Source organism: Carcharodon carcharias, chromosome 12, assembly GCF_017639515.1.
Source record: "Carcharodon carcharias isolate sCarCar2 chromosome 12, sCarCar2.pri, whole genome shotgun sequence".
Lineage (NCBI taxonomy): Eukaryota > Metazoa > Chordata > Chondrichthyes > Lamniformes > Lamnidae > Carcharodon > Carcharodon carcharias.
In genome coordinates, this window is record NC_054478.1 from 110833802 (window position 1) to 110846347 (window position 12546).

General features: G+C 42.4%; 1 protein-coding gene across 9 annotated transcripts in view; it reads right to left on the bottom strand.

Moving 5' to 3' along the window:
* The window catches only part of LOC121284866 (diacylglycerol kinase beta), a 695944-nt gene that overhangs the window by 315982 nt on the left and 367416 nt on the right, over positions 1-12546 (bottom strand). For all 9 annotated transcript variants that reach the window (XM_041200699.1, XM_041200700.1, XM_041200703.1 and 6 more), the window contains 2 exons: positions 7330-7418; positions 5113-5229 (listed from right to left, as the gene is read on the bottom strand). In XM_041200699.1, coding sequence (XP_041056633.1) covers positions 5113-5229; positions 7330-7418 — 206 coding nt within the window. The remainder of the gene's footprint in view (positions 1-5112; positions 5230-7329; positions 7419-12546) is intronic.

The following is a 12546-nucleotide window of genomic DNA, read 5'->3' on the forward strand; positions in this document are numbered from 1 at the left end:
GACTTGACAAACCCCAGCTGTAATACTGAAGATGGTGCTCCAGAATTAGCTGCTCCCCTAGCCAAGCTGTTCCAGTACAGCTAAAACACTGGCATTTACCCAACAATGTGAAAAATTGCTCAGGTATATCTTGTCCACACGACACAAGACGAATCCAATCTGACCAATTGCCACCATATCCATCTACTCTCAGTTATCAGCACTTGATGGAAGATGTCATTGACAGTTCTGTCAAGTAGCACTTACACTGCAATAACCTGCTCACTGATGCTCAGTTTGGGTTCCACCCGGATCACTCAGCTCCTGACCTCATTACAGCCTTGGTCCAACCATGGACAAAAGAGCTGATTTCAAGAGGTCAGGTGGAAATAGCTGCCTTTTACATAAATGCAACATTTGAACAGGCGTGACATCAAGGAGCCATAGAAAAATTGAAGTAAATGGGAATCAGGCAGAAAACTCTCCACTGGTTGCAGTCATACCTAGCACAAAAGAAATTGGTGTGGTTGTTGGAAGCCAATCATCTTAGCTGCAGGACACCACTGTAGATATTGTCCTAGGCCTTTATCTGTTTCATCAGTGATATTCTTTCCATCATACAGCCCAATGTGGGATGTGCACTGATGACTGCAGAGTGTTCAATACTACCCACAACTCATCAGTCTGTGTTTGCTTGCAGTAAGACCTGGGTAACATTCAGGCTTGGGCTGTTAAGTGGCAAGTAACATTCATGCAACACAAGTGTCTGGCAATGGCCATCTCCAATAAGAGAGGATCTAACCATCTCCCCATGATATTGCTGAAACCCCACCATAAATAGCCTGGGGCTAACCATTGACAGTAAATGTAACTGGACCAGCCATATAAATACTTCGGCTGCAAAATCAAGTCAGAGGCTAGGAATTCTGTGGCACTTTCTTTTTAATTGAATTTGGGACATGAGCATTGTGGGCAAGGTCAGCATTTATCGCCCATCCTTAATTATCCTTGAGGTGTGGTGAGCTGCCTTCTTAAGCTGCTGCAGGTACACCCACAGTACTGTTAGGGAGGGAGGGATTTTGACCGAGTGACACTGAAGGAATGGCAACATATTTCTAAGTGAGGATGGCATGTGGCTTGGAGGGGAACTTCCAGATGGTGGTGTTCCCATGTGTCTGCTGCCCTTGTCCTTTTAGATGGTAGTGGTCGTGGATTTGGAAGGTGCTGTCTAAGGAGGCTTAGTGAATTCCTACAGTGCACCTTGTAGATGGTACACACAGCTGCTACTGTGCGTTGATGGTGAAGGTAGTGAATGTTTAAGGATGCGGTGCCAATCAAGTGGGCTGCTTTGTCCTGGATGGTGTTGGACTTCTTGAGTGTTGTTGGAGCTGCATTCAAACAGGCAAGTGGGGAATATTCCATCACACTCCTGACTTGTGCCTTGTAAATGGTGGACAGGTTTTAGGGAGTCAGGAGGTGAGTTACTCGCTGCAGGGTTTTTAAGCCTCTGACCTGCTCTTGGAGCCACAATATTTATATGGCTAGTCCAGTTCAGCTTCTGGTCAATGGTAACCCCCAGGATGTTGATAGTGGGGGATCGAGCGATGGTAATGCCATTGAATGTCATAGGGAGATGGTTAGATTCTCTCTTGTTGGAGATGGTCATTGCCTGGCACAAATGTTACTTGCCCCTTGTCAGCTCAAGCCTGGATATTATCCAGGTCTTGCTGAATTTGGCCATGGGTTGCTTCAGTATCTGAGGAGTCACAAATGCTGCTGAATATCATGCAATCATCAGCGAACATCCCCACTTTTGACCTAATGATGGAAGGAAGGTCATTGGTGAAGCAGCTGAAAATGGTTGGGCTGAGGACACTACTCTGAGGAACTCCTACAGTGATGTCCTGGAACTGAGATGACTGACCTCCAACAACCCCAACTATCTTACTTTGTGCTAGGTATGACTCCAGCAGCAGAGAGTTTTCCCCCTGATTCCCATTGACTCCAGTTTTGCTAGGGCTCCTTGATGCCACACACAGTCAAATGCTGCCTTGAAATCAAGGGCAGTCACTCTCACCTCTTCCTTACATTACAATTGTGACTATGCTTCAAAAATGTACTTGATTACCTGCAAAGTGCTTTGAGACATGCTGAGGTCTTAAAAGATGATGTATAAATGCAATTTTTTAACTTTATGCCATGTCATTTTTAAGTGATAATTAATACACCAGTAACTCAATTTTCATCGTAATTCAGATGGCAGTCATGTTTTCTCTGTTATAAAATTAGGTAAAATATAGTCCACTAAATGTACTCAAACTTTTGCACAGATCATACTCCCATTTCCAATACATTTCTTCTCATACTTATGAGGTAAAACACCTTATGCTTTAATCATTACTAAAGGAAATCAGTGACTTGGCAGAGCTGCATTAGTTGCAATAGGACAGCAAACTGAGTAAACAACCCACCCACCAGCAAACACAATTCATATTGAGTTTTGCCGAAACGTGACACTTCTGGGGATGGTGGCTTTCGCTACGTACAACAGAAATTCCTAACTTTGTACACAAGTTAAAGAAATTATAATCAAATTGAGAATAAAAGGTAAGAATATTCAAATAGTAAAGACAAAAACCACCCCTTGGTGAACCTAATTATATGTCCAGCAATTTAGTTTTCTTCGAAAGCAAACATGTAATATGCACTGTTCTGTTCTGTTGAAGAGTCATACGCACTTGAAACGTTAATCATGTTCCTCTCCGCAGATGCTGCCAGACCTGCTGAGTTTTTCCAGGTATTTTTATTTTTGTTTTGGATCTCCAGCATCCACAGTTTTTTGCTTTTATGTAATATGCGCTATTCAATTACTAATCAGTACAATTAATACATTCCTCATAGTGACAATAGTCATGAGGGGTCAGCTGTACATTAAACTGACATACCACAAAATACAAAAACTACTCCTTATGTGCACCACTTATAAAATACACGTTTGCATTTATTTGTCTGACTTCCTTAGATTTCTACAGTGCTCTATAAGACATTGCACACATTGCACCATAACCTGCACGGCCTAGAGGTCACAGGTATTAAAATAGTTTATCTCAACTTAATAGGAACTGATAATTATATAGCACATGTGATTTTAGTACCTCAGGATTGTTATTCCTTGTATGAACTCTGACAAAGACATATTTAGTGTTTGCTTGGCTTTGACATTTGAAATCCTGCTGTGCAATGTTAATGATAAACAGATTAACAAACTGGATATCCTGATGATGCACAATATAATATGAACTTTTCATTTAAAAAAATGTAGCACTTTTCTGTTAAGACGACTAAGAATTCAAATGTTAAAAAATAATCTGCTTTCTTTGTTAAGCCAAAGCAAAATCTTGCGGATGCTGGAAATCTGAACTAAAAATATAAAATGTAGGCATACTCAGTAGGGCTAGCCCAGTTCAGTTTCTATCAACATCCTGGGTGTTACCATTGACCAGAAATTGAACAGGACTAGCCATATAAATGCTGTGGCTAGAAGAGCAGGTCGGAGGCTAGGAATCTTGTGGCGAGTAATCATCTCCTGACTTATCAAAGCCTATCTACCATCTACTAGGCACAAGTCAGGAGTGTGATCTAATACTCTCCACTTGCTTAGATAAGTGCAGCTCCCAGAACTCAGGAAGCTTGACACCATCCAGGGCAAAGCAGCCCACTTGATTGGTACCCCATCCATAAACCTTCACTCCCTCTGCCAACCACACACAGTGGCAGCAGTGTGTACCATCTACAAAATGCACAGTAGGAACTTGCCAAGCTTCCTTAGACAGCACCTTCCTAACCCATGACCACTACTATCTAGAAGGACTCGGACAACAGATACATGGGAAAACCACCATCTGGAAGTTCCCCAAGTCACTCACCATCCTGACTATCGCTGGGTCAAAATCCTGGAGCTCCCTCCCTAACAGCACTGTGGGTGCACCTACACCACAGGGACTACAGTGGTTCAAGGAGGCAGCTTCTCAAGGGCAATTAGGGATAAATGCTGGCCGGCACCCACATCCCATGAATGAATATAAACCTGGGAAAAATTGGAAATGTAATAGCTTTTCTGCTTTTCTTGTATGGGCAAAGTTTTAAATACAGAAATTGAGGCGAAGTCCATAAGCCAACGCATCAATAACACTGAAAATAGTGTTTGGACCTGAGGAGTATCTTTAATCTTCATGCTTAGATCTGTTTTGAGTTAACGATGTCAGTAGGGGCATTAATTATGGTGAAATAATTAAGCTCAGAAATACTGTGCTAGAGCGTACAATAATTGATCTTGGTTCCCACCCCCATTCTGGGTTCCTGCAGCAACCTGGATTTGTGCAGTTATGATCCCTTCTTTGGAAATTTAATTTCACCAGAGTGAGATCCCACTCTGAGGACTTGACAATGAAGTGAGGTGAGCATTTCTTTTCCCTTTTTAAGAATCCCTCTTTCCATTACTATATTATTTAAAAAATCAGACATTAGCATTCCTGCAGATGAACCACTATTTTATTGGTAGAGAGAACTGCAGTGGAAGCACCTCGGAAAATGTAAATTGAAAGGTAAGTGAGGCAGCATTTAGTGTAAAATTAGTTTCAGCAACACAAGGAAGAGCTGTACACTGAAATGCCGTAGTTTTACAGTCCATCAACAGCATGACATCCAACACAAAATGAGCGATTTTTAACATGAAATACATCAATGGTTAATATCTATTTCTTTTATTTTCCCCATGTCTCGAGAGTTGTGATCTTAACCGAATCCATGGAATCACCTGTTTTGCTCCTCTCCCTTCATTTTAAAAAGAAACTCATCTTCATCACTTGGATTTGTATAAAACACAGACTGAAAAGATCTTATTCATGTGCTGAACTATGAAATTCGCAAAGAACAATTTTTTTTTCATGGTCATCACCACTCCTGTTCCATACACTGCATTTCTGGATAACATTTCACCATTAGCTGACAATAAGCCTTTGCCTGCGCCTAGAAATCAGCCTGCCCTCTAGTGCTCATGACATAGTACTGGGTCTTCTCAAAAATCCTTGTCCATTCATTCAAAAAAATACCATTTATTTTTTCCGTACTTACAGTAATTTGGCACCAAACGCAGTGGAGACCTGTGAGACCCTGGTAACATTTAATGCTTTTGTGGCACCGATCACATTTGGTTGGAGAGTTCCCTTCCACCCAAACATGCTGCATAACCTTGATAGCAGGTAAACAAGTAGAAAAAAAACATAGAAAACATAGGTTCAGTAACATATATTAATCAGAAAATTAGCTAGTTTATATGAATCAAACAGGACCTTTGCATAACACAAACAAGCGCACCAGCAGATTCAATTCAAATAATCCCAATGTAAAAAGTTAATTACCTCGCTGACATTAATTAAAAAAGAGGGCACTATTTTCAGAATGACATCATCACCATAAAAGAATCTTTGGAACAACCATCTTTTCAAAAGTCATTCACAATGATTAAATTTTAAAATCTTAAGATGCTCAAAGACCCTATACGCTTTTCATCTGTCAAGTCTGTATGGGGCTAGGGGAAGGCACACAGGGAAAAACAGAGGTCACAATCTCAAACTTAATATTCACCATCCTGAACAAGTTTTCCAATTTGATAGCAGCCCTTTTTCTTGCAGGAATGACCTTGTATGGTGGTGTTCATTTAATTTTTGTGACATTCTTTTGGAGTGCAATAGTCTGTGAGTTTTAATGGCCTGGAGCTTCGAGTCAGCAGCAGAGCAGGAGTGCATGCCACTGACCACATTAGGACCTTCCCGTCCTGCTCCAGTTTGAATCTAGCGATGAGGTGGTCCAGGTGGAATTCCAATGATGCCAAGCCCCCTTTCATGTCATGAATTGAAGACATGCCCCCATCCCCTTGAGGTCTGCCTGCAGTTCAGTGAATTTCACAGTTTTAAATATACCTGTTAACCATTTGTAATTCAAGGTTCCCTTACCCCCACCCCAATCAACCCTGTTACCCCCAACACTGCTCACCCTTGTAACCTTACTCAGCACCCTCTCCCTGAAGCAGCTTGGCCCCCTCCCCCTGCTGTGGCTCAGAACCCTCTCTCTGATGCAGCTTGCCCCCCCCCCCCCCCCCCCCCCCCCCCACCCCACCAACACGACTCGGCCCCCTCCACCCCCAACATGGCTTGGCACCCTGCAGGGTGCAGGAGGGGATGAGCAATGTCAGGGGGTAATCAATGTTTTGGGTTTGGGAGGGGGTGGGCAGTGTCAGGGGTTGAGCAGTTTTTTGGGACGGGAAGGAGGGGGGTGAGCTGTGCAGGGGATGAGCAATGTTGGGGGGGTGAGCAGTGTAAGGGGTGCAGCACCCTAGGTTTCTGGAGGTGGGAGCAGTGTTTGGAAATTGAGCAGTGTCAAGCAAGGGGTTGAGCAGCTTTTGGGGGGCAGCCATTCAGCAGTGTCAGGGATGGGGGTGGTGGGGAGTGGTTGAGAGAGGGGATGAACAGTGTTGGAGGGTGCAAGGTGAACAGTGTCAGATGTACCGGGGTGCTGGAGTGCTTGCACACTCTTCCTAATTTAAAGAGCTGCATTGAAAGGTGTTAATAAATCTGGGTAATAAACTACCTAAGTAATGGGCAAATGGCCTAAGTTTACACGTCAACAGGTTTTGGGGGGTACCATCAGTGAGGGCTCCCACAGAGCCATTTCTAGCGAACCGCAAGTTTGGGGTTCGAGCATTAATCACCTCCTGGAAGTTCCAATGCCGTTGCCACCCTCAATAGCAACGAATGGCTCAGCCACTATTGGAGTCAGAAAATCTGGGCCATTTTATTTGATGACCACTTGCTATGTTTTAACAAAATCTAGACCAGAGGAGTTTACTTGTAATCGGGGTGTATTTTCATCAGACTGATTCATTGAAAGTGCCTTGAAAGACACATAGGTCACATAAATATTATAATGGCTTATGGTCAAGACTTTGAAGATCCTGCCCCAGATATGTATTTCCTAGGTACACATATTAAATATATTTAAACAATTACTTTAATAGCACAATTAATTTTCAAATACAAAAATCTTACAAATAAACCTCTTTATAACCCTGAAGAAGTAGCACTCAAGAGATTCCGATTATCATCGCTTGAGGTTGGTTATTTGAGCATTTGCTCAAACAGCTAACTTATTTGTTACAAAACGTATGTAACGTATGCTTCAAGCAAGGTTCCAATACATCAATGAATGCTCCATTTTCAGATTTACAGTATTCACAAGTTTAAAAATCTATCTTCTGGGTGCATTGTAAATGTTCAGTGAAATTACACTTACATTAGTATTCCTTTTGGATTTTACATATGTGCTTATGCATGATGCAATCTCTTTGGAAACACATCTCTCATGGACTGTGTATTTGCAAACTGAAAAACAAAACGGAGGGAGTTCAAACAGTTTTTATAGCAAGTATGGACTTCTCATTTATAGGATGACAGTCTACTCTGCTTAATTTGAAGTTACTTAATTTGAATTATTTGTTAACTCAAGAGCATAAGAAATAGGAGCAGAAGTAGGCCATTCAGCCCATCAAGCCTGCTCTGCCATTCAATAAGATCATGGCTGATCTGATTGTGGTTTTAACTCCACTTTCCTACCTGTCCCCATAATTCTCGACTCCCTTGTCGATCAAAAATCTACCGAACTCAGCCTGGAATATATTCAATGACCCAAACTCCACTGTTCTTTGGAGAAGAGATTCCAACATTAACAACCCTGAGAGAAGAAATTCCTCCTCATCTCCATTTTAAATGGGAAACCCCTTATTTTGAAACTGAGCAGTCTAGTTCTAGATTCCCCCACGATAGAAAACATCCTCTCAGCATCTACCCTGTCAAGCCCCCTCAGAATCTTAGACTGGCTATGTTTCAATAGCAATCAAGCATTTCAATAACAATAAAGGGTTATTTTATTAAAATTGTTTAATTCGCATTTCTTGGTAATTCAGATCGAGTTCATCAAAAGTCAACTTCAAATTAACAGGAGTAAGCTATATTAATTTGATTCATACTAGGAATCTTTCAACAGCTAGTTAAATAAGCTCTGCAAGCTGTAATTAAATTTGGAATTCTGAGGATGTGGGTCTGCCCTCAGCCAGCATCTAGGAACAAGGAGCAAAACTCCAATATGAGAGAGTTTGGAATTTCATAGCTTAGGTCCTAGACTACTGAAAGCGTGGCCTCCAATGATGGAACAATTATAATTGGAGAAGCTCAAGAGGCCAAATTAGATAAGCGCAGATATATTTCAGGGGTCTGTGCTCTAAAAATTTCTTATAAATTGTTACATTCTTGCATGAGATCCTCCTCCATCTTCTTAATCAGTTCCTTGGGATTGAAAATGATATGCTTCCACTCCGATTCGATAGGTTTGGAGATGGTTGATGAGTCCAATGTGCGATCTGCAGACTGCCACATGCGGGACATGTGATGCTTAAAGGGTTGGGTAGGTAGATAGTTTGGAGGTTAGTGCTCTCCCTCCCAACGCCTCAAATTCACCTCTGTACGTTCCTGATGAAGTCTCTCGATGTGTTCGTTGCCTTTCGGAATGAGCCTTCTCTATTTTAGTTGGTCACAAGCCAGGGTCTCCCATGAGTTAGTGGGTATTTTTGACCTCTTCAGGGATGATTTGAGGACATCCCTGAAGCATTTTTGGTACCCTCCCGTGAGTCTCAGGCCGACACTGAGTTCCGCGTACAGCAAGTGTCTGGTGTCAGGCGTACAGATGACATGTCTCAGTGGAGTTAGTTTGGAGTGATTAGCACCTTGAAGCTGTGCAAGTTGGCTTGGGAGAGGACGCTGCTGTTGGAATTCCTTTCTTGCCACCAGATTTGGAGGATCATGCGAATGCACCGCTGGTGGTATTTCTTCAGTGCTTTGATCAAGGGCTAGATAGCTTCTTCAGGAAGCAGATCATTACAGGCCATACTTTTATGACCCAAATGTGCATTTATCTAAATGTAGTGAGACCCAGGGGCTTAGCAAACAATAGCTTATTTATATGGCAACTTCAACACATTAAAATGTCTCAAGGCACTTCACAGGAGCATTATAAAACAAAATATGACACTGAGTCACAAAAGGATATATATTAGGTCAGCTTGGTCAAAGTAACAGGTTTTAAGCAGCATCTTAAAAGTGGAAACAAGGTAGAGCGGCAAAAGGTGTTGGGAGGAAATTCCATAACTTAGGCCCTAGGCAGCTGAAGCCAATGCCACTAATTGTGGAACAATGAAAATCGGGAATGCACAAGAGGCCAGAATTAATGAGCACAGATATCACTGAGGGTTGTGGGGCCAAAGGAGATTACAGAGATAGGGAAGGGAGAGACCATGAAGGGATGTGAAAACAAGGATGAGAATTTTAAAATCAAGAAATTGCTTGACTGACAGCCAATTAGGTAAGAGAGCACAGGGGCAATAAATGCTGTGAGTTAAGACACAGACAGCTGAGTTTTGGATGATTTCAAGCTCACAGAGTATAGAAGGTGGAGACCAGCCAGGAGTGTGATGGAAGAGTCAAATCTAAAGGTAACAAAAGCATGAATGATGGTTTCGGCAGCAGATGATGTGAGAAAGGGGCGAAATAGGGCGATGCTATGGAGGTGGGAATAGCTAGTCATGGTGATGGCACAGACATATGGTCAGAAGCTCATTTCAGGATCAACTAAAGTTGTGAATAGACTGATTTCTATTTGGTAGCTTTGGAACAGATTTGGTAGCTAGGGAGTGGAGTTTGGAGCAGGGACCGAAAACAATAGCTTTGGTCTTTGCAATATTTGATTGAAGGAAATTTATGCTCATCCTGTACTAGATATCAGATAAGCAGTCTATTACTTTAGCAAAAGTGGAGGTGTCAAGAGAGGTGGCGGTGAGGTAGAGCTGGGTGTCATCATCATGAAAGTGAAAACTAACACTGTGCTTTCGGATGATGTCACCCAGTGGCAGTATGCAGATGAGAAACAGGAAGGGCTGAGAATAGATTCTTGAGGGAAACCAGAGGTAACAGTGCAGGAGTAGGAAGAGAAGCCATTGCAGGTGATACTTTGGCTATGATTGGATAAATAATAATCCGTGATGTACATCATGTGCCTTGAAATATCAAAAACAAAACTATTTCTCTGTGCGAACTCCATATAAAATTGTGAAACATGGTCACTTGCTTTGTTACGTGTTTAGCCATTACAGCAGAGTCTCTGATTTGCCTTGTATACCCAACAGCCTCACTTGATTGCTGTCTTAATGTATCACCATCCAAAATAAAACTCCAAATTCCTTTGGAAATACGACAAACCAAACAGGCACTGTACCACACACAACTGGAGTTAGTGATCCATTATTCAAAATAACAATGGTGGTCCATCCCAGATTCTAGCCCTGAGCACCTGGATGCAGTGCAGCAAGTAGTTCTCTAACCTCATAAGAATGGTCAAGATCAGTGAATGCATCTTCAAATGCCAGAACCCACCAACTGCACCATGAGCCTCACACACTACACAATGCACCACATCCCCATCACTCAACTAACAACAATCTCTATCAATCATGACTCATCCCCCAACATTCATAGTTTCGCCTTATCCTCACAAGCTTAGCACTGCTGCAAGCCTCACACCCTCACATTTTGCACTTGCACACACTGCCAACTATTCAATCATGACAGGCAGGTAGGCCATCCAAAAACATTGCACCACACAAAGTGACACATTTCCCCCTCACTTGCCAGACAAGTTGGTGCATAACCAGAGGCAGCAGGAGCTAACTGATGGGGCCAAAAACAGACATATGGTCTTACCCCAATGAAGCAGACCATGGTCCCCATTATTGCAGTGGCTATTACTAAAGTGGCCATCACTGGGGCTGTGGCCAACAACTGGGCTAAAAACATTGAAGTTGATGGTATCCTCATACCTAATCCTCCTTACACATCCCAGCTCCCCTTCATCCCACAAAATCTTCTGATTTATAAGCTGCAGATCACATAAGCATGCACTTCTTGCTTCCCCCCACTCCTCCTGTATCAATCCTATCCTTGTGCCTTTCTCCATTCAGATACCCAGGAGCTGTAACCTGGTCAGGCAGTAGTAGAAAAGAAAGAAGTAAAAGAGCAGGAAGATAACGGTGAAGAAGAAACATTGCCACTTGCTCTCACACTTGTAATCACCAGCTCAGATGCTGACACTGTTGGTAATTTAGAGGACAGCATAAAGACGGGGTCTACACATAGTGAGACTCTGTGCGCAAACAGCCAGTAGGCAAGTTCCTACTCACCAGAAGGGCAAGGTCGCACATGAGTACGGTGCAGAGATCTCAATTGAGGACTTTGATGGAGCAGTCTACAGAAGGTGGCTGCTGGGTATGCACAATGAAATGCTCAATGCACTGGCAGGCCCTCCAACCCTCGACTCTCTTATCTATCAAAAACCTATCTACCTCAGTCTTGAATAAACTCAACAGCCCAGCCTCTGGGGAAGAGAATTTCACAGACTAATGACCCTCAGAGAAAAAAAAATTATCATCTCCATCTTAAAAGGGAGACCTCTTATTCTTAAACTGTGTCCCTGAGCAGCTGATGATCTTTTAAAGAGAATTGGTGGATGTGTCCCTCTTGTTGCTCAATAAATATGCAGCTGCGTATGTTTAAAAGAGGATGTTGGCTGGAGCATTGAGCTCCAAAATGACAGTGTTGGCATCAAATCCACGTTACACACTGATTGGCATCACCATCCGCCTACTCTGCATAATTCCGATGAATGCTTGCTGTGCACATGCTCACGCCCTCACCAAATGACATCCATTGTGGTTTGCACCAGAAGTATGTGCATGCACTATGGATGCCATTTTGGAGCCAAAATGTGCACACTGCACCAAAAAAGACGCCGAGCCAAATTTTGAAGCCAGTGTGTTTAAATTAAGAGAAATGCTGAAGTGTGGTAATGCAGCATATTTGTTGTTTGGATATCTCATCGAGTGAAATAAATGGTTAGACTGCTGAAGCTGAACTTGAGGATGCATCTACAATGTACCCAAGTTTTTTACCGTGCTACACTGTCAATAAATTTGTCTTGAAGCACAGACATTGTCAGTGCTGTAGCCAAAATGCACATAGCAAGATTCTGTAAACAGCAATGAGATGAATGAACAATTTAGCTGTTTTGGTGGTGAAACTCCCAAATCTTCGTCAAAAAATACCCTGTGGGATCTTTTATGTCCACCTTAAGAGGTCAATGGTGCCTTTGTTTAATGTTTGATCTTTAAGATGGCAGCACTTAAAGTGCAGCATCCCCTCAATAATCTCATGTGCCATGTTAAAATAGGGTGTCAGTTACTTCAATAATGCTGAAGGTGCAAAACAAACTGTTTGATCCATGGCATGTCTCCTGAAGGTGTCTGAAAGGGTCTGGTGGTATTAAAACGTAAAACAGCCATGACTTTATCCACGTGGTGTTGGGTTGTTGCTTTTATTCTGTCAGATGGTGTAGTTCCACAATAGTTTT